We start from the raw sequence: 22,406 nt of genomic DNA on the forward strand, positions 1-22,406 counted from the left end.
TCCACTTTCCCATAAGGGATTAGCCCAGGTTAAGGCTTTTCCCGTTAATTGGTTCATCAGATAGCCTATTTTTGATCTATCTGTAGGGAATGAACCTGGAGAGGCCTCAAAGTGGTATTCGATTTGGTTTAGAAACCCTCTGAATTCTTTAGAATCACCTCCATAACGAGGAGGAGGTGAAAGGGTTATGGACGGTGGTTTATGTGGCACGGGAACCACTACAGGTGGCGGAACCACAGATGGGACAGGAGGAACCTCTAAATAGGCAGTCCTCTGGAGCAAGGTCTGAAATGCCTGGGCAAATTGGTCTAACCTGTGGTCCATATCCTCCACCCTATTTTCACAGGCAATCATATGTTTGCATAGTTCTGCAGGATCCATGTCCCTGTCGTAATGTCACGGCTAGTAGTGTGGTCCAGCACGCAGAAACTATGTAAACATATACATAAGTAAGGAAAGGAAAATAACAGGATAGAGCGTAAACCGGACCTTAGAATGGCCGGACTAATACGCTAGAGACAGAGAATGGTCAAAGGGAAAGCCGAGGTCAAGGAAGCCAGAAAATATTCAATACCGTATAAACAAGCCAAGTCAGGGAAACCAGAGATCAGAATAACCAGGGAAAAGCCAAGATCAGGATACCAGGAGGTCAATAACAGGAAAATAGCACTCTCAGGAAACCAGGAAACGGAAACCACGACAGGGCAAAGTACTGGGGAAAACTAGGGGTTTAAATACCCCTCTCTAAGCTATGATTGGTCAGAGGGCGACCTCTGACCCCAAAACGTGCGTGTGCGTTGACGTCGTGACATCACGCACCCGTTAGTATAATTCTCGGGGGCGGAGCTACTCTTAGGCGCGACCGCGTGGGACGGAAGGAGCGGTTCCCGGCTCGCCGACAAGCTCGTGTTGTCGGCGCGGCCGTGCCGGTCGGGCACGGCCGTGAGGCTCGGCAGGCCGGTGACCGCAACAGAAAGTCTGTGCGGTCGGTCGAAACTTTGGAAACCCATAACTCCCGAACCGTTCATCCGAACGGGCCAGTTTTCGGATATATTACTCCCCTGAATGAGGTCTATCCAGCGGTGCAGGATTTAATGGTGTACCCCCTGGTTTTGGGGTACATCCTGAATGTGGGTGAAAATGTGTGTAACATAATTGTCTTAACTGTTTATCTGAGGGGAGGGGACATGTGGGTTGCACCCAATATATGATTGGTTATTTTATGCCTCCCCTTGGGAGTGTCCCTTTTGTATGTAACCACAATAAAAAGCAGGCTGGGCACCCCAGTCCTGAGTTCTTGTTTGACCCTCAAATCGCAGCCTTGACTCGTTTTGTGGGCCAAAAGGGTATCCTAGCTGTGCTATAGCTAGTGGGATTATTCTACATTTACAGGACTCGTATGGAATACTATGGAAAGCAGCTCCTATCCTCTCCAGTAATAGGAATCCAGACTACTAAGCGGTCCAACTCTCAGCAAGACTAAGGGTAACCGTAACAGGACCTATTGTCCTCCCCCCCAGCCCCCACCCCTGAGCGGCGAGTGGGGGCCCTAAATGAAAATGCCCCCCTTCCAAGGTGACTAGGGGTCCCCAAGCCCCTAGTCACCCCCCCACCCAAATAAAAAAAAATATCCTCTACCTACCCCCCTCACCCTAAAAATAGTGATGGGGAATAAAAGAACTAAAAAGAACTAGAAAAATAAAACTTAATCCATCTTCACCTGGCGAAGGCACAGTGCAGACCGAGCTTGCAGAGCAGGGAAAGGCTTATAAAGCTATGTAAAAGGACACAGAGCACTCTGGTTGGATGGATTTCAAGCCATCCAATCAGAGTGTTATGAGTCATTTTACACAGCGTGGGAAAGTTCTTTGGAATTTTCCCACGCTGTGTAAAATGACACAGAGCACTCTGATTGGATGGATTTCAAGCCATCCAATCAGAGTGTTATGAGTCATTTTACACAGCGTGGGAAAGATCTTTGGAATTTTCCCACGCTGTGTAAAATGACACAGCCGTCTCTCATTGGATGAATTTTCTAGCCATCCAATCAGAGTATTCTGAGCCTAATTGCAAGGCGGGGCAAGGCTGTTCACTGTTTAGTAGACATGCCCCTACTCGCGGTATAGCGAGTAGGGGCATTCGGGAGATTTAATCTCCCTTATCCTATGACGGGGGTCATATTGACACCTATAGAGTGAGGGAGGACATGGGGGGCTTAGGAAGTGGCGGGGAGCACTGCTCCCTGCCGCTTCTATTTTTACATTTTACAAGGAGGGAGCTGCGCGCCGGTATCCCTCCTTGTAATAAACTGAACGAACAAATGAACACTGATATTCAGTGTTTGTTTGTTCGTCTGACATTTTATCTATTCATGCATTCGTCTTTCTGATGAATGAATGAATAGATGAAATTCCCGTTCACATGCCCAAGTGCTTAACTGGGCATGTGCAGGAATCTCACAGCGCTATCTAGTGTGGGCAGATGACGTGTCCCACAGGGACTTCATCTGCCCACACAAAGATGGCGGCACCCTGAACATGTCCGGACACAAAATAAAGTAAAAAAATAGGCAATATGGGGGGCTTAGGGGCATTTGGGGGTGACTAGGGGGTCAGTTAGATGTAGTGGAGTCGGGAGGGGGGTTAAAAAAAAGCGGGATTCGGCCATGACAGTGCCGCTTTAAGGCTTGGCTGAGAAACGTATTCTACATAGTATTTCTCCTCAGCCACTTTTACAATGCTGTTATTGTAGGTATCCTTACAGCATAACTAGACTCACTAACCTGAACAGACAAGCGATTAGATAGAATGCTGATACAATATATCAAACAAAACAGACGTGAAGTCAGACTTTCTACTGACACACAAATATCAATTTACACCATAACAGTGTAAATATCTCCTTACTGACATAGTCTGGTTAATACATCTCTTTACAGACAAATATACAGTTTTCCCAATATATGGTTTCAGAATAAGTGTGATACTTTATGATATAGTGTACTGGTTTCACATTTATACCAGACATTGTAAAGAGGCAACAGTACAAGAACACATTTGATAAACGTATGCCAATCAGTGCACTGTTTGAGCAACTTATACAACGCTATTTCGACCAATATTTGTTCAGTAGATATGTTATACTTACCAAACAGAAATTAGTGTATTGTATCTATTAACCTGTACACATTGGGCTACGGACACATTTACAATTTAATTCCAAGACCGCACTGTTTAGTGAACTTCCCCCTTCACAGTGTGTTTTTCTTTTTAGATTATTTGTCTATATATTTAGACACAATCATTCCTATTAGTCTCTTTGTGCCACCTATCCTGCTACAACAGGACTTAGATTTTCATTTGCTATTCTAGCAACATTAGTTTGGGGTATATAGGATATTGTACCCTGTACTATACTGAGGCATTAAGTTGCCGCTTTTTATCTCACTTGTTCACGGGTGTTAGGCCATTTTTAATACCCCCTATTTTAGCTTGCTTAAAGGTACACTCCAGGCACCCAGACCACTTCTGCCCATTTGAGTGGTCTGGGTGCCAACTCCCACTACCCTTAACCCTGCAACTGTAATTATTTCAGTTTTTATAAACTGCAATAATTACCTTGCAGGGTTAACTCCTCCTCTAGTGGCTGTCTAATAGACAACCACTAGAGGGCTCTTCCGGGATTATAGCACAGATTTCTCATGTGAGGACCTCCAGCATCGCTAAAATCCCCATAGGAAAGCATTGAAAGCATTTTCAATGCTTTCCTATGGGGAGGTCTAATGCGCGTGCGCGGCATTGCCGTGCATGCGCATTAGGTCTCCCCTGTCGGCGGGCGTGATCAGTCTCCCCCGCCGGCTGACGTGGTGACGGGGAGGAGTGTGGGCAGACCAAGAAGCAGCGCCGAGGGACATCGTCGCTGCCTCTGGTAAGTCACTGAAGGGGCTTTGACCCCTTCAGCAACCGGGGATTGGAGGTAGGAGGGAGAGGGAACCTGCAGTGCCAGGAAAACTGATTGTTTTCCTGGCACTGGAGAGTCCCTTTAACAATAAAAGTTAAGTTGTATTTGGAAGGATTTTTGTCAACTGTAATTATATTTTTCCCTGTATGTTTCCCTCTATTAGGATAATTTACTTTCCTTCTATTATTCTCCTTTTTGTTCTTTATTTTCAATAATAAATACTTAGTAGTTAAAGAATCAACATTTTGTCCAGAGACATTAGTATAGATCTCACCTCAGTTCTTGTATTTTACACTCTGATTGCCTTAAGCCATCACAAAGTACTTTTGCTCCCGAGTCCTGCAGTTCATTCCATGTCATGTCCAGTTTAGTCAAATATCGATTTTTAATAGTAGATAAAAGATATCTGCAGCATAATGGAGTCAGATCACAGCGAATGAATCTGCAATGAGATGAATATTTCACATAGCATGACTCCAATACCAATTCCTAGTCTGAAAGGCAATGTAAACTTATTAGCTGATTTAAAAAAAAAAACATAGTCCTGAAAATAACAATCGTCTCTTCAGGACAATAGGTTCCCTTCTATTGCTGGAGAATATTATTGAAAGACATAGATTTCATTATCAACATAAAGCAATTTGTTTTTATTCCAGGGTTCCAGTGGTTAGACAATATTAAGTTATCTTCTTCAACATTAAAGGCGCACTGTAGGCACTATAACCATTTCATATTATTGAATTGGTTACAGTGCCTGGAGTCCCCTGGTACTGTCCCTCAATTCAATAGTAAACCATGTATGGGCAGTTTAAGATTGAATAAGGGTCCTTGGCCTGCCAAAGCCCATCACAACTGGAGACATGGCTAAGGCAGAGATTACACACTTGCTTGTATTCATACCAATCCATACCTGCAATGGTATGGTGATAGGCTGAATATGGTCAGCTTACACTCTCACACTCTCAGCCCCCAATCACAGCTCAGCCTAATGCTTCCCATTAGCTCAAGCAACATAAAGGGAGTGGACTCCTGGAGACACTTGTTTAGCAATAGGGCATGAAAAACAGTTTAATGCTGAATATATGGAGGATGCTATGGGACAGCATACACTATACTCCTCAATGATATGAAGCAGTTAGTGTCTACAGTGTCCCTTTAACCCTTCTTAGGGACAGAGGAAATTGTCCAATTTCTAAAACAAAACCTACAATTTGAGCTATATGTTTGTTCTTCCATAATATGTCTTTCACATTAAGTGCATCTACACTTAATGTAATTTTGTTCAGGACACATAAGGCTTTCATTTTACATAACATATTTATACATGAAGCATAATTCAATATGAATAAAGTCTAAATACACTGACAGGTGAAGTGAATAACCTTATTATATCATTACAATGACACCTGACAAGGGCTGGAATAAATGACACAGCAAGTGAAGAGTCAGTTCTTGTATTTCATGTGTTGGAAGCATGAGAAATGGTCAAGCAAAAAGATCTGAGTGACTTTGACAAGGGCCAAATAGTGATGGTTAGACGACTGCGTCAGGGCAAGTCTTGTGGTATCTTCCTACTTTGCAAAGGTTAGTACATACCAAAATTTGTGCTAGGAAGGAAAAACAGTGAACTGATGTCGGGTCATGGGTGCCTAAAGGCTAATTGATAGACGTGGAGAGGGGGGGGGGGGGGGACTAGTTTGTCTGGTCCAGTCACACAGAAAAGCTACTGTAGCCCAAATTGCTGAAAAACTTAATTCTGGCATCATAGAAAGGCATCAGAAAACACAGTGCATTGCAGTTTGCCGTGTTTAGGGCTGTGTAGCCGCAGACAACTCAGAGTGCCTATTACGTCCACTGTCAAATGGGGCTATGGAGCAAAGAATGAATCACGTTTTATTTTGGATCAGGTGGATGGCAGGTTGTGTGCGCCATTTACCTGGAAAAGAGATGGCAGCAGGATGTATTATGGGAAAAAGGCAGACTGGTGGAGGCAGTGTTATGAAAAGTTTAAGGAACAGGACAAAGTTCAAAGTGTTTTACTGTGAATATCATCATCCTGTTAGTTTGTACCAACAAAAAAACAGACTACACATGTATAGGTTTGCTAGGGTTTTTGGGAGTCACATGGCCAAATATCACCCTCAGTCTTTATTCATGGAAATTTGACAAATAGTTTTTTGGAGCCTATGTTGCATTCGAGGCACTATTGCAGCCGTTTGCAAAACTAGACAACCTAGGTATTCCAAAATGGGTATATCCAGTCCTTTTTAGAAGCCACATTGTCACAAAACCTGGACAAATTTAGTGTTCGTATTTTTCACATAAACTCTGCACCTTCACTTCTTATATTTTTTACTGCTCTAAAACATAGAAACATAGAATGTGACGTCAGATAAGAACCATTCAGCCCATCTAGGCTGCCAAATTTTCTAAACTCTCACTAATCCCTGGCCTTATCTTATATCTAGGATATCCCTATGTCTATCCCATACATGCTTAAACTCTTCTTTTACTGTGTTTAGCTCTACCACTTCAGCTGGAAGGCTATTCCATACATCCACTACCCTGATACTAATACTTCCTGATATTATTTTTAAACCTTTGCCCTTCTAATTTAAGATTATGTCCTCTTGTTGTGGTAGTTTTTCTTCTTTTAACCCCTTAAGGACTGAGCCAAATGTACACGTTGTGAACAAAACAAAACGTAAACAAAACTTGGCATTTGTGCTACATGTCTGTCCAACCGTAATTCACCTCTTTCATATTAAATGCACCTCCCCTTATTATAAATCATTTTATTCAGGGGATACAGGGCTTTCATGTAATATCAAATATTTAGCTATGAAATATAATTTAATATGAAATAAATGTGAGAAAATAAGAAATGTTGTTATTTTTTTAGTTCAACATGACATTTTAACTGTCAATGTCATAATACCGTTTGCTTTTACTGCAAAAAAATACCCATATTTGTATTCAGCAAAGTCTCATGTGTAAAACGGTACCACCTACGTACAGGTTTTATGGTGTTTTGGGAAGTTACAGGGTCCAATATAGCACGTTACATTTGAAATTAAAATTCGCCAGATTGGTTACATTGCCTTTGAGACTGTATAGTAGCCCAGGAATTAAATTTACACCCATAATGGCAAACCATTTGCAATAGTAGACAACCTAAGGTATTGCAAATGGGGTATGTCCAGTCTTTTGTAGTAGCCACTGGCCAAAGTTAGCGTTAATATTTGTTTGTGTGTAAAAAAAGCATAAAACGCCAATTTTCACCATTGTTTGTGACTAAGTGGCTACCAAAAAATAAGTAATACATTTTACTGTTTTGAAACACTAATATTTGTGTTCAGCGAAGTCTCCTGAGTAATACAGTACCCCCCATGTATAGGTTTTATGGTGTCTTGGAAAGTTATAGGGTTAAATATAGCGGGTTAAATATAGCGCTAGCAAATTACATTCCCTATACTTTCGGCATGGGTTGTCAGGCAGGTCCCGCTAATTGTAATTAATTAAAATACCTAATTATGTAAAAATATTACATAAATATATATGTAGAATTAATATATGTATATATATATATATATATATATACGTATGTGTATATATACAGGGAGTGCAGAATTATTAGGCAAATTAGTATTTTGACCACATCATCCTCTTTATGCATGTTGTCTTACTCCAAGCTGTATAGGCTCGAAAGCCTACTACCAATTAAGCATATTAGGTGATGTGCATCTCTGTAATGAGAAGGGGTGTGGTCTAATGACATCAACACCCTATATCAGGTGTGCATAATTATTAGGCAACTTCCTTTCCTTTGGCAAAATGGGTCAAAAGAAGGACTTGACAGGCTCAGAAAAGTCAAAAATAGTGAGATATCTTGCAGAGGGATGCAGCACTCTTAAAATTGCAAAGCTTCTGAAGCGTGATCATCGAACAATCAAGCGTTTCATTCAAAATAGTCAACAGGGTCGCAAGAAGCGTGTGGAAAAACCAAGGCGCAAAATAACTGCCCATGAACTGAGAAAAGTCAAGCTTGCAGCTGCCAAGATGCCACTTGCCACCAGTTTGGCCATATTTCAGAGCTGCAACATCACTGGAGTGCCCAAAAGCACAAGGTGTGCAATACTCAGAGACATGGCCAAGGTAAGAAAGGCTGAAAGACTACCACCACTGGACAAGACACACAAGCTGAAACGTCAAGACTGGGCCAAGAAATATCTCAAGACTGATTTTTCTAAGGTTTTATGGACTGATGAAATGAGAGTGAGTCTTGATGGGCCCGTGGCTGGATTGGTAAAGGGCAGAGAGCTCCAGTCCGACTCAGACGCCAGCAAGGTGAAGGTACTGGTTTGGGCTGGTATCATCAAAGATGAGCTTGTGGGGCCTTTTCGGGTTGAGGATGGAGTCAAGCTCAACTCCCAGTCCTACTGCCAGTTTCTGGAAGACACCTTCTTCAAGCAGTGGTACAGGAAGAAGTCTGCATCCTTCAAGAAAAACATGATTTTCATGCAGGACAATGCTCCATCACACGCGTCCAAGTACTCCACAGCGTGGCTGGCAAGAAAGGGTATAAAAAAAGAAAATCTAATGACATGGCCTCCTTGTTCACCTGATCTGAACCCCATTGAGAACCTGTGGTCCATCATCAAATGTGAGATTTACAAGGAGGGAAAACAGTACACCTCTCTGAACAGTGTCTGGGAGGCTGTGGTTGCTTCTGCACGCAATGTTGATGGTGAACAGATCAAAACACTGACAGAATCCATGGATGGCAGGCTTTTGAGTGTCCTTGCAAAGAAAGGTGGCTATATTGGTCACTGATTTGTTTTTGTTTTGTTTTTGAATGTCAGAAATGTATATTTGTGAATGTTGAGATGTTATATTGGTTTCACTGGTAAAAATAAATAATTGAAATGGGTATATATTTGTTTTTTGTTAAGTTGCCTAATAATTATGCACAGTAATAGTCACCTGCACACACAGATATCCCCCTAAAATAGCTAAAACTAAAAACAAACTAAAAACTACTTTCAAAAATATTCAGCTTTGATATTAATGAGTTTTTTGGGTTCATTGAGAACATGGTTGTTGTTCAATAATAAAATTAATCCTCAAAAATACAACTTGCCTAATAATTCTGCACTCCCTGTATGTATATACACTGCTCAAAAAAATAAAGGGAACACTTAAACAACACAATGTAACTTCAAGTCAATCACACTTCTGTGAAATCAAACTGTCCACTTAAGGAGCAACACTGAGTGACAATTAATTTCACGTGCTGTTGTGCAAATTGGATAGACAACAGGTGGAAATTATAGGCAATTAGCAAGACACCCCCAATAAAAGAGTGGTTCTGCAGGTGGTGACCACAGACCACTTCTCAGTTCCTATGCTTCCTGGCTGATGTTTTGGTCACTTTTGAATGCTGACGGTGCTTTCCCTCTAGTGGTAGCATGAGACGGAGTCTACAACCCACACACGTGGCTCAGGTAGTGCAGCTCATCCAGGATGGCACATCAATGCGAGCTGTGGCAAGAAGGTTTTCTGTGTCTGTCAGTGTAGTGTCCAGAGCATGGAGGTGCTACCAGGAGGCAGGCCAGTACATCAGGAGACATAAAGGAGGCCGTAGGAGGGCAACAACCCAGCAGCAGGACCGCTACCTCCGCCTTTGTGCAAGGAGGAACAAGAGGAGCACTGCCAGAGCCCTGCAAAATGACCTCTAGCAGGCCACAAATGTGCATGTGTCTGCTCAAACGGTCAGAAACAGACTCCATGAGGGTGGTATGAGGGCTCGACGTCCACAGGTGGGGGTTGTGCTTACAGCCCAACACCATGCAGGACGTTTGGCATTTGCCAGAGAACACCAAGATTGGCAAATTTGCCACTGGCGCCCTGTGCTCTTCACAGATGAATGTCACATGTGACAGACGTGACAGAGTCTAGAGAAGCCGTGGTGAACATTCTGCTGCCTGCAACATCCTCCAGCATGACCGGTTTCTCAGTGGGTCAGTAATGGTGTGGGGTGGCATTTCTTGGGGTGGGCCGCACAGCCCTCCATGTGCTCGCCAGAGGTAGCCTGACTGCCATTAGGTACCGAGATGAGATCTTCAGACCCCTTGCGAGACCATATGCTGGTGCGGTTGGCCCTGGGTTCCTCCTAATGCAAGACAATGCTAGACCTCATGTGGCTGGAGTGTGTGAGCAGTTCCTGTAAGACGAAGGCATTGATGCTACGGACTGGCCCGTCTGTTCCCCAGACCTGAATCCAATTGAGCACATCTGGGACATCATGTCTCGCTCCATCCACCAAACATCTGTCCAGGAGTTGGCAGATGCTTTATTCCAGGGCTGGGAGGAGATCCCTCAGGAGACCATCCGCCACCTCATCAGGAGCATGCACAGGCGTTGTAGGGAGGTCATACAGGCACGTGGAGGCCACACACACTACTGAGCTTCATTTTGACTTGTTTTCAGGACATTACATCAAAGTTGGATCAGCCTGTAGTCTGTTTCTGCTCCCCCTCCCTCGCGCGCAGCTTAATGAGACCGGGGCCGGAATATGACGTCATATTCCGGCCCCGGTCTCTTTCTAGTGCGCGAGGGCGGGGGAGCAGAGACAGAACAGCCTGCTCCCCCCAGCGGCCGCTAGAAGAGCTTCCTCAGCGGCCGACATTATGGGAAATCTCCCTGCCAGGTCTTGCTCTCTGTGTGCAGGGAGGAGAGCTGAGAGCTGAATACGAGGAGGAGACAGGGAGTGACATCCCCTCCTCCTTCTGCAGCATGCTGTGTGCTCCCAGCACGTGTAGGAGGAGCTGCTTGCAGGAGGAAACCCTGTGGGCAGGATTACTGCAGAGGCATGCTGCTCAGGGGCTGGTGGAGAGAAGAGACTCACATAATAGGTAAGTTAAAACAAATAAAAGTGGGGGCTTGAGAAGGAAGAGATTAATACATGATGAATGGAGGCAGAGGTACAGCTGGGGGGTGTAGTGTAGTGAGAAAGTAAGTGTTGACAAAGACAGGTGTGTGGGGTAAATACTCACATTCTGTAAATATATTTACCACACAGATAGTACCACAGCAGTTATCAGTTTCCCATAGCTAAGTTCACTGTTTAGTGAACCAGGCTATGTTCAGTTTGAGGCAGAGCCACAGTCCAGGGCTCTCTCACCTGCTCCTAAGCCCACACTATTGCCACTACGCACCCACTACAGCCCCTTGCCCATCACTATTGCCACTACGCACCCTCTACAGCCCCTAATCCCCTTTTATTGCCTATGATCCCCCACTACAAATCCTGACCCCTGCACTACAGGTCCTGACCCTCATCACAGGTCCTGACCCCCTTACTACCCCTCACCTTTCACCACAGGTCCTGATCACCCCCTTTCCCCTCACCCTTCCTATTGATCCCCCTGCCCCCAATTTCAGCCTTTAAACCCACACTACAGGTCATGACCCCCCTACTACAGACCCAGACCCACCGCACTACTGCCCCTAACCCCCCCCCCACTACAGTGAGCTTGTCTGTAAGTAAGCTTGTGTGTGTCTGAGTTTTTCTGTAGTGAGCATGTGTGTGTGTCAGTGAGTTTGTCTGTAGTGGACATGTGTGTCAGTGAGCGTTTCTGTAGTGAGCATGTATGTGTGTGTCAGTGAGCATTTCTGTAGTGAGCATGTATTTGTCTGTTAGTGAGCTTTTCTGTAGTGAGCATGTATGTCAGTGAGCTTGTCTGTAGTGAGCATGTGTGTGTCAGAGAGCATTTCTGTAGTGAGCATGTGTGACAGCGAGCTTTTCTGTAGTGAGCATGTGTGTGTCAGTGAGCTTGTCTGTAGTGAGCATTTGTGTGTGTGTGACAGTAGGCTTGTCTGTAGTAAGTTTGTGTTTGTATACCAATGAGTTTGTCTGTAGTAACCGTGTGAGTGTCAGTTTGTACTAAGTGTGTGTGTGTGTGTGTGTACCAGCAACCTTGTCTGTGTGTGTCAGTGAGATTGTCTGTCAGTGAGCCTATAAATGTGTATCAGTGAGCTTGTGTTTTTATGTCAATGAGCTTATATGTATCAATGAGATTGTCGGTCTGTGAAGCTGTGTATCAATGAGTCTGTGTGCTTGTGTCAGTGAGATTGTCTGTTTGCATGTGAGTATGCTTACTGTATAATTATTTTTTTTACACTGACAGAACCAATGTTTTGAATTAGAAAAATAAACATACCAATAATATCTATCTATCTATCAATATATATATATATATATACACACATACACATACACATACACATACACACACACACACAATACACTCACACTACATGTCACAATGACTTATGGGGCTGGCACACATTTTTTTCCAAGGCTGCTTTGTAACCCCAGTCCGGCCCTGCATTTGATTTCCATTTTTTAAATGTTGTGTGATTTCAGAAGTATATTTAATTAATTCAGATTTAGGATGTGTTATTTTTGTGTTCCCTTTTTGAGCAGTGTGTATATATATATATATATATATATATATATATATATATAAATATAAGTAGAAAGGTAGCACTCACGGTCTTCAGGTTAAAAATCTTCTTTTATTATGCAAGTTTAAAACATGATGACAGGATCAACGTTTCAGTCCTCTCTCAGGACTTTCATCAGGATCGATTGATCCTGATGAAAGTCCTGAGAGAGGACTGAAACGTTGATCCTGTCATCATGTTTTAAACTTGCATAATAAAAGAAGATTTTTAACCTGAAGACCGTGAGTGCTACCTTTCTACTTATATTTGGATATCTAAAGTCCCAGGGTGTGCACCCGGCACTTACTATATTTCTATACAGCCTGTGTGCAAGGATTTTGCATTTATATATATATATATATATATATATATATATATATACATATTTTTTTTTACGTATTTACATATTTATTTTTTTAATATTATATATAAATATATATATATAACAATAATTATATATATATATATATATATATATATATATATATATATATATATAGAAAAAATTCCAAAGCCAGGCACTCCTCCTTTCAAATAGCTTTCAAGTATTATAAGCCTAGGTGCAGTCCCGCGTTATATATATAGAAAAGTAATGAAGGGAGCACACTAGGTCTTAGAAATAGTGCAAAATTATTTACTGCATTCCAAAGAATACATCGCTGTGGTATACAAACAAATCAACGTTTCGACCCTGCTGGGTCTTTATCAAGATCTTGATAAAGACCCAGCAGGGTCGAAACGTTGATTTGTTTGTATACCACAGCGATGTATTCTTTGGAATGCAGTAAATAATTTTGCACTATTTCTAAGACCTAGTGTGCTCCCTTCATTACTTTTCTATATATATATGATGTAGAATTATTAAAAAATCTTTATTGAACATGTATTGAATTATTGCACTAACTCCATTTTAACCTGATACTGTGACAAATCCTCCATTTTGTCCTCCTAACCTGACTTCTCCATATGAAAACTACATTACATGACAGAATTTCTCAGCACATCTAATACAATAGACAAAGACTGTATTCTCCATAAAGATATGAGTAACCCAAGAACTGCTGAATTTCCCCTAACTCGCAACATAGTATAATCTGAAGGCCATGAGAACACTGTAGTAATGAAATGTTCTATTCATAAGAGACCTTGCACCTGGCCACGAGATCTGAGATCACCGACCGTGTAAAATGACGCTCAAGACCCCCCTTGTCCCCACCCGTGTCCAAAATAATACCACCTCTTGGTGGGTGGACACGGGACTAACCACTTAGTTTTTGAGCCAATTAATTATATTGATAGGTGGACACTAATCCAGACACTTAACAATTAACCCAATTAATGATGTTTATTCACTGATATATTGATAATCAATGATGACGTAAAATGCCTCTTAAAAGGGCCTGCGCGCCCGTTCTTGCTTCACTTGCCAATAAATTTCCTCGAAGTTATTTTAACCTGAACTCCGTGTGTCAGACTGAATTACTTCAGCGTATATACGCAATTCAATTCTTTTTAATTTGAACAGGAACAGATAGACATTTTAAACATTTTGGTTTACTGAAAAAGTACAGTAACAACTTTGGCGCCCGAACAGGGACTCCGGGCTATGTCTGGCCGGTGAGCCGTCCTAAGGAAGACAAGGGTGGACGGAGGAATCCAGGGGGAAGGAAAGGAGATTGATCACCTCCAGGTACACGGTAGAGACTTCTGCAGAGCCACCGGTATGTTCCGGCCCCTTTGATTGACCCGTCCACGTGTCTGTGACTGCTTCCCGGGAGGACATCAAAGACAGGTAATATCTTGCCCGGAGTCTTATTACCCATTTATTACCTGCATTTAGTCTATCTGTTGCCTGGGTGTGTCTAGTTTGGTTGCCCGGGCTGAATGTTTATTTGTTTCCCCTTTTTGGGATAAAGGGGGGTGGACCCGTGGTAGTTTGCCTGGGGGTCCTGTGTTTATTTGTTTCCCCTTTTTGGGATAAAGGGGGGTGGACCCGTGGTAGTTTGCCTGAGGGTCCTGTGTTTGTCTGTTTCCCCTTTTTGGGATAAAGGGGGGTGGACCCGGGGGATTTGCCTGGAGTCCTGTTGCCTGTTTTACTCCTTTTAGGAGCCACGGGTTTGTGGCTGTAGGGAAAAAGGGGGGTTGACCTGGGGGATTTGCCTGGAGTCTTCTTTGCCTGTTTACTTCTTTTAGGAGCCTCGTGGCTGTGGCTGTATGGAAAAAGAAGTTTGTGGAACTGTGGGATCTGTGTAGAATCATAGTTTCCTGTGATCCAATTTTGTGACACTTTGATAGCCTAGCTAGCTTCACTGTGCGCTTTCGGACCCTCCAGCTCTAGTTGAGTTGGGGGCATCCTGACCCGGACCCTCCAGCTCTAGTTGAGTTGGGGGTTTACTGACCCGGACCCTTCAGCTCTAGTTGAGTTGAAGGTTCCCTGATTATTTAATTGTGGTAGGAGACTTAGTCTTGTGGCAGGGGGCTCAGTTTCCTGGGGGGATTCAGGCAGGCATTGCTTGTTTTCCGCATCACGTGGTAGTGAGACTTATAAAGTGGGTTTTATAGGGGCACTACGGGAGTGAGGGTGGCGCGGCCACTTTGAGTGGACTGCTGTAACGAGGGAGGCTAGAAAGGATTTCGGACCGGTGTTAGCTGTTATCCTTGGCCGCTGGTAGTGAGACTTTGTGAAGTCATTCTCCGAGCGGGGACACTACGGGGTTGAGAGAGGTGACTTTGGAGTAAGCACATGATTAAAGGAAAGGGATTACTGTTGATTTCATTTGAACTGTGATGCATGCACTGTATTTCAACTGTATTGTTGTCTTGTCTGTTTTATGAGGAGTCATTCAAACTCCTGTGTCTGTCCCTAAGGATTTTTTCCTTACTCTTTACCTTTTCTACACTTCCTGTTCTATTATACTATCCACTCCCATTCCTCTTAAAAGAGAAGTGATTGGTCACACACTTCTCACCTCGCTCCAATCCGTGTCTACCACCCCGGGTAGGCGGATTCAGTGACTAGTCTACGTTTTGGGAAGACGCACCTGAGAAGGGCCCACGATTCTCGGGTGGCAGTCGAGCATTGTAGACGTTCCTGTTCAATTTTCCTTGTCTTTCCCTATATCTGGGACGCTGGTGTAGGGGAAAAGGGATTATGGGGCAGGATTTAAGTAAGCCCAGTAAGGGCTGGTTAGCATGTGATTTAGTTGATGACAGAGAGGGTGAGGAGATGGTTAAAGGTGTTGAAAAGATTGCAAAAGTATGTAAAATTGCTGTGCCGACATGTGGCAGATTGCAACCAGAAAGTTGGCGTAGACTATTGATGGAGAAGAGAGGCAAGCTTGCAAATAATGATTTATTAAAGACAGCTGAAGCATGGTACAGAGTAGCGAAGGCTATTCAGCAAGAAGGTTGGGTTGAGGAAGAAATAATTCACAAGGGTGTGAAAATGTTTGTGTACCATAATAATAATTGTGTCACTGGGGCTTGTCCTCAGCCAGCGCCCCAAAATGGCGCCCAGGGGTTCAGTCAGCAATAGGAGATTGCCAGCTGACTATGTATCCCACTCCCTATCCTCCCAACCCCCATCCCGTCACCTCTCCCGTTTGCCCGGTCCTGAATTCTGATGGATCTTACTTTTCCCCTTCTCCTTCTCTAACATTCCCACCATCCTCATCCATCCCTAAACCACCCTCTATGTCTAATGCTAACATCTCATCTGCCATTCCTTCCACTCACTTTGTCTCCGTTGATAATCCTACCCTCCCCTCTACATCTGCCCAGTTCACTAACCCCTCCTCCCCTGGCACTGTCAATCTTGCTGATCCCACTCCAGCTCCTCCTTCTTCACCCGCCTCTACTGATTCTTCTCCATCCTCTCCCTCGCCCGCCCCGACCACGGCCCAGGTTCCCACCCCCTTTGCTAATCCCTACCCAACCTTCCTGCCCACTCCAGGTTCCGCCCCAGCCCCCACCCAGATGGCTTGGCCATACCCCTTCCCATACCCCATGTCCACGCCCTATCCTAATTGGCCATACCCCTTTCCCCAAGCCACTCCCCAGGTTCCGGTCATGCCCAGTCCGGTACAGTCTGCCCCGGATGTGCCCACATCCAATATGGCCGCCGCTTCTTCCCTTAACCCCAATGCAACTTCCTTCCCCGCCTCCAATATGGCGGCCCCCAGTCATTCAGCACCCCTGATGCCGGTGCTTCCCGGTGATTACCGATCCCAAGATTATGACCCGCTGGCAACTCCCGCCTCCGGGACTCCCTCTCATCCCCCGGCTCTGTCACCTCAGGCGTTCCCCTTACACAGTAGGTCTCCGATCATAGAGCTAGATGAGGTGGAAGATGACAGGCTGTCTCAAGGTTCTTTGGAGGCTGCGAGAGCCCACCGTTCTATTGAAGATCCCTTCGGCCATAAGGGTCGGGGAGAACGGGCTCCTCCTAAATATGTTGCTTTTAATCCCACACAAGCTAGTGCTTTAATGAAATCTCTCCCTGACCCAGAGAAGCAGCCTATGCCTTTTTACCGAGGGATAGTTCAGATACAAAAGACTTATTCCGCCGCCTGGCGTGACCTACTGAGCATTTGTGCTATTAAAGCAGGGGATGCATATTGGCCCAGCATGGCCCGCCACCTCAGTACAGATCTGCTTACAAGTGATGTTGATTACCCCTCCGGAGTAACCTTTTGCAATCAATTAAGAGATTGGGCTAAGGATAAACTTGCAGATCAAGCTGCTGGCCTTACTGATGTTGTGCAAGACAAAGGAGAATCAGTGGAAAGGTTTCATGCAAGACTATATCAAATGTTTACAGATTTGGGATTTGATCTCACTGACAAAATTCATTCACAAATGCTATCAGGTGCGTTTGTCCAAGGTGTTAAAGATTCCATACGAAAGGGAATCATTGCTGCACGCCCTGAATACAAGGTTGTTCCTCTGGATACGTTACTCCTAGTTGCTAGAGGTTTGGAATCTGCTCAGACCCCCAGAAGACCCAATCCAGCTCCCCTCATGGTGGCCCGCGCCACCCCCATCACCCCTGGCACCAAGGGTGTCAAGTTAGAGGATGTAACTTGTTTTAATTGTGGGGCTAAGGGACACTACAGAAGTGACTGTCCAGAACCCAAAAGGGAAACAGGGGAGCCCAAAAGGTTTCCCAAGCCTGCCCCGCCGCCTAAGGCCGAGAAAACGGTTCCAATTGTTGAGGAACCAGATGATTAGGATATTGGCAAACCTGTGTCATTAACCCCTGTCATGGCAGTGTCTACAGGGGATAAAGGGGGGGGGGGGCACTTGCCACAGTGACTTTACCCATTGAAGGCCAACCTACCACATTTCTTATTGACACAGGCGCAGCCCGAAGTGTTCTCAGAGAACAAGACCTGCCAGACCCATCTTTCTTGTCAAGTATTGATGTCTCCTGTATTGGAGTGGATGGCCAACCGAGACACAGTCCTCTAACAACCCCTCTGCGGGTTGGCACAAGCTTACTTGCTCGTTTTGTAGTTTCCTCCACATGCCCAATTAACCTGTTAGGCGCTGATGTCCTCTCACGCCTGCAGGCATCTATAACCTTCACTCCAGATGGACAGGTAGAAATGTTTACACCTCTATCTGTCTCAGACACTTCAGCCCTGTGCTCCTTACCTCTGATGCTGCAATTAGAAGAACCCCATAGAGAAGCAGCAGAGCCTAGGTCCAATTTCCCAGATGAATTAAAAACACAGGTGCCTGCTAAGTTATGGTCCTCGGGCCCAGAGGATATAGGTCACCTAAATGTCCCACCTGTGGTGGTTAAGCTCATTCCAGGAGCTAAGTTGCCAAGGAAACCACAATATCCTCTAAAACCAGCACAGGCTGCAGCCATTTCTATTCACATCAAAGCACTCCTGGAAAAGGGTGCTCTAGTGAAGTGTAAATCAGAATGTAACACTCCATTATTTCCTGTAAAGAAGAAGACTCTAAAAGGTGAGCCAGTAAAGTACAGAATGGTTCAGGATCTACGGGCTGTTAATGAAGCCACTGTCCTGGACACCCCTCTTGTACCAAACCCCCACACTCTGCTCTCTGGCGTCCCACCTTCTGCAAAGTACTTTACAGTCATTGACCTGGCTAATGCCTTTTTCAGTGTTCCACTGGATCCATCCTGTCAATACCTGTTTGCTTTCACCCATGAAATGCAACAGTATACATGGACTGTCATGCCCCAGGGGGCACAAAATTCTCCAAGTCAATTTGCGAAGGCCATGTGTACCATCCTTGACCCATGGCAAGCTGAACACCCAGAAGTTGTTTTACTTCAGTATGTGGATGATTTGCTGCTCTGTGGAGATGATATACCCACTACTGAAAAGAGTTCAATTAGTCTTCTTTGCTATTTGGCAGAACAAGGATGCAAAGCTTCACTTCTCAAACTGCAGTTCTGTCAACCTTCAGTGATTTTCCTTGGACATTGCCTATCTCAAGGTACCAGACATCTCACTCGGGACCGAGTCAGAGCAATTCTGGACATTCCACCCCCAAGGACTTCAAAATCTCTTCACGCCTTCTTAGGCCTCATTTCCTATTGCAGAGCATGGATCCCAGAGGCCTCTCTGCTTATGCAACCTCTCTATGATGCACTCAAGTCAGACCCATTCGGCCTGACCAACGAAGCTCTGGACAATTTCAAATCTCTTAAACGTGCCATTGTCTCTGCTCCTGCCTTGGGCCTACCAGACTACACCAAGCCCTTCAAATTATTTGTCTCTGAAAGACTAGGCCATGCTACAGGAGTTCTTACCCAAACTAATGACTTAAAAGGCCGCCAGAGGCCTATTGGATACTTTTCATGCCAACTGGACATTGTGGCTAGAGGGACCCCTTCCTGCCTTAGGGCTGTTTTTGCTGCAAGAGAACTCATTGAAAGGACCTCAGACCTGGTCCTTGGCCACCCTTTGGTTGTTTTGGCCCCTCATGACATCTCTGCCATCATCAACCAAGTCCAGCTCAAACACGTGTCTCCTGCTAGACACCTGCGTCTGCAATGTCATCTTCTTCTGCCTGACAACATTTCTATACAAAGATGTCAAGTTCTTAACCCATCCACTCTTCTTCCACTCCCTGAGGGGGGTATCTACTATGGGTTTGTCACAGATGAAACTTACATCTACCTTCTCTGTGGATGTATCAAGAAAATGCATCCACATTTAACTTTTCACAAAGACAAGACACCTCTCTGTGAAGGTCCGGATTATGCCTTCTGTACCATGTGGTACAAGCCGGATATTACTCCTGAACCTTGCTATGAAGATGAGCTCTACCACTGGTTTGAAGTAAAGCTCACTGCCCAAGATTTCTATTGTGACTCGGAAGGCAACAGCGTGGTCCTGATCCAACTGCCCCCAGAACTCAATTACCTATACCGCCATTGGGATACTGCTATTCCACATATTCCTGTTACCAAGTTGAAGACAAGATCATGGAATGACCTTGGGCCCATGGCAAAATTATGGGCCACCATGGATGAATCACAACTACAGGAAAATGGCATTGCCAAATACCCAGCAACTGACCTTCTTGAAGCATGGCCACGCCATTTCCTGGAAAAGGAATTTAAAGACCTAGTTATAGCAAATGACTATGACCCAGAAACTCCTCATGACTGTTTCGAACAGATGAAAATGGAAACAGTGCACTTACCAACTGTGCATGAGAATCCATTACCGGATCCGGATTTTACTCTGTTTGTGGATGGTTCAAGGTATTACCGTATATAAAGCCCTCACGAAGACTGTTGACCAAGCGGCACCCACTTTCACACATCTTGAAGTTGATGACCAAGATTTCCAGGATCTCAACTCACCCTGTTTGCCGCTGCAATCTATCCCTTTTGATGATAAAGTGCGAGAGTTCTAGGAAGGGACCACCTTAGGGACAGCATCTGTCAGTGAATGGTAAAGGCCCCGTGTGGAGAAGTGGTGGGTTAGCCGCCATGGGCCACCCATGGGTGTGAAGTGTTCGAGAGCCATACTGACGATGAGTTAGCCTATTAGGGTCAGAATTAGGGACAGACTTGCACTTTGCATTAACACCTAGCTAGCGGCCACGGGGTTTCTGTGCCTTTGGGCTAACACGTCTTCTGGTATTAACAAATAAAGTTTTTATCTCTTAGAATTTAACATTTCATAGGGGGGACTGATGTAGAATTATTAAAAAATCTTTATTGAACATGTATTGAATTATTGCACTAACTCCATTTTAACCTGATACTGTGACAAATCCTCCATTTTGTCCTCCTAACCTGACTTCTCCATATGAAAACTACATTACATGACAGAATTTCTCAGCACATCTAATACAATAGACAAAGACTGTATTCTCCATAAAGATATGACTAACCCAAGAACTGCTGAATTTCCCCTAACTCGCAACATAGTATAATCTGAAGGCCATGAGAACACTGTAGTAATGAAATGTTCTATTCATAAGAGACCTTGCACCTGGCCACGAGATCTGAGATCACCGACCGTGTAAAATGACGCTCAAGACCCCCCTTGTCCAAAATAATACCACCTCTTGGTGGGTGGACACGGGACTAACCACTTAGTTTTTGAGCCAATTAATTATATTGATAGGTGGACACTAATCCAGACACTTAACAATTAACCCAATTAATGATGTTTATTCACTGATATATTGATAATCAATGATGACGTAAAATGCCTCTTAAAAGGGCCTGCGCGCCCGTTCTTGCTTCACTGGCCAATAAATTTCCTCGAAGTTATTTTAACCTGAACTCCGTGTGTCAGACTGAATTACTTCAGCGTATATACGCAATTCAATTCTTTTTAATTTGAACAGGAACAGATAGACATTTTAAACATTTTGGTTTACTGAAAAAGTACAGTAACATATATATATATATATATATATATATTCAATCAGTATCAGTCTACGTGGAATTTGATATTAATATATATATAATTATATATATATATATATATATATTAATAGTAAAATACACCTAGACAGTGTATGTGTGTGTATGTATATGCGTATATATATATATACTTAGATCATATATATATTTAATATATATAGGATCTAAGTACCGTATATACTCGAGTATAAGCCGAGTTTTTCAGCACATTTTTTGTGCTGAAAAACCCCAACTCGGCTTATATTCGAGTTAATGTCTGTATTATGGCAATTTACATTGCCATAATACAGACTGGGGGCTGTGTGCGGTTACTTACCTCTCCTGCAGCTCCTGTCAGCTCCCTTCTCCTCCTCGCCGGTCCGTTCAGCACCTCGGTCAGCTCCCATTGTAAGTCTCGCGAGAGCCGCGGGGTCATAGTGCGGATCTCGCGAGACTTACAGTGTGAGCTGACAGAAGAGCTGCCCCCCTCCCCCCACTGAACTGCCAATGCCACTGCACCACCATGGAAGGAGAGCCCCCCACCCTGCCATGTATCAAGCAGGGAGGGGGGACGAAAAAATAAATAAAAATATAAATAATAATAATACAAAAAAATAATAAAAAAATACAAAATGATTTAACCAAAAATAAATTCTTAAAATAATAATAATAAAAAAAGAAAATTATAAAAATGCCCACCCCCCACCAAGGCTCTGCAACACACACACACACACACAGACACACACACACACTGCATTCATACACACACTGCACTCATACACACTGCATTCATACACACACACTGCATTCATACACACACACTCCACTCATACACACACTGCACTCATACACACACACTGCACTCATACACACACATTGCACTCATACACACACTGCATTCATACACACACTGCACTCATACACACACACTGCACTCATACACACACTGCACTCATATACATACACTGCAAATAAATATTCAATTAATATAATGTTTTTAGGATCTAATTTTATTTAGAAATTTACCAGT

General features: G+C 43.9%; 2 protein-coding genes across 2 annotated transcripts in view; one reads left to right on the forward strand and one right to left on the reverse strand.

The window, feature by feature from the left end:
* LOC134608803 (uncharacterized) overlaps nt 1-22,406 on the forward strand; it is a 233,460-nt gene that overhangs the window by 166,508 nt on the left and 44,546 nt on the right. The gene's annotated exons all lie outside the window — the stretch shown is intronic.
* Nucleotides 1-22,406, reverse strand: part of LOC134608802 (NACHT, LRR and PYD domains-containing protein 3-like) — a 243,579-nt gene that overhangs the window by 89,114 nt on the left and 132,059 nt on the right. Inside the window, exon 7 of the mRNA XM_063451911.1 lies at nt 4,235-4,402. Within this exon, the coding sequence (XP_063307981.1) occupies nt 4,235-4,402 (168 nt within the window). The remainder of the gene's footprint in view (nt 1-4,234; nt 4,403-22,406) is intronic.

The sequence above is a fragment of the Pelobates fuscus genome, chromosome 4 (genome assembly GCF_036172605.1).
Source record: "Pelobates fuscus isolate aPelFus1 chromosome 4, aPelFus1.pri, whole genome shotgun sequence".
Classification (NCBI taxonomy): domain Eukaryota; kingdom Metazoa; phylum Chordata; class Amphibia; order Anura; family Pelobatidae; genus Pelobates; species Pelobates fuscus.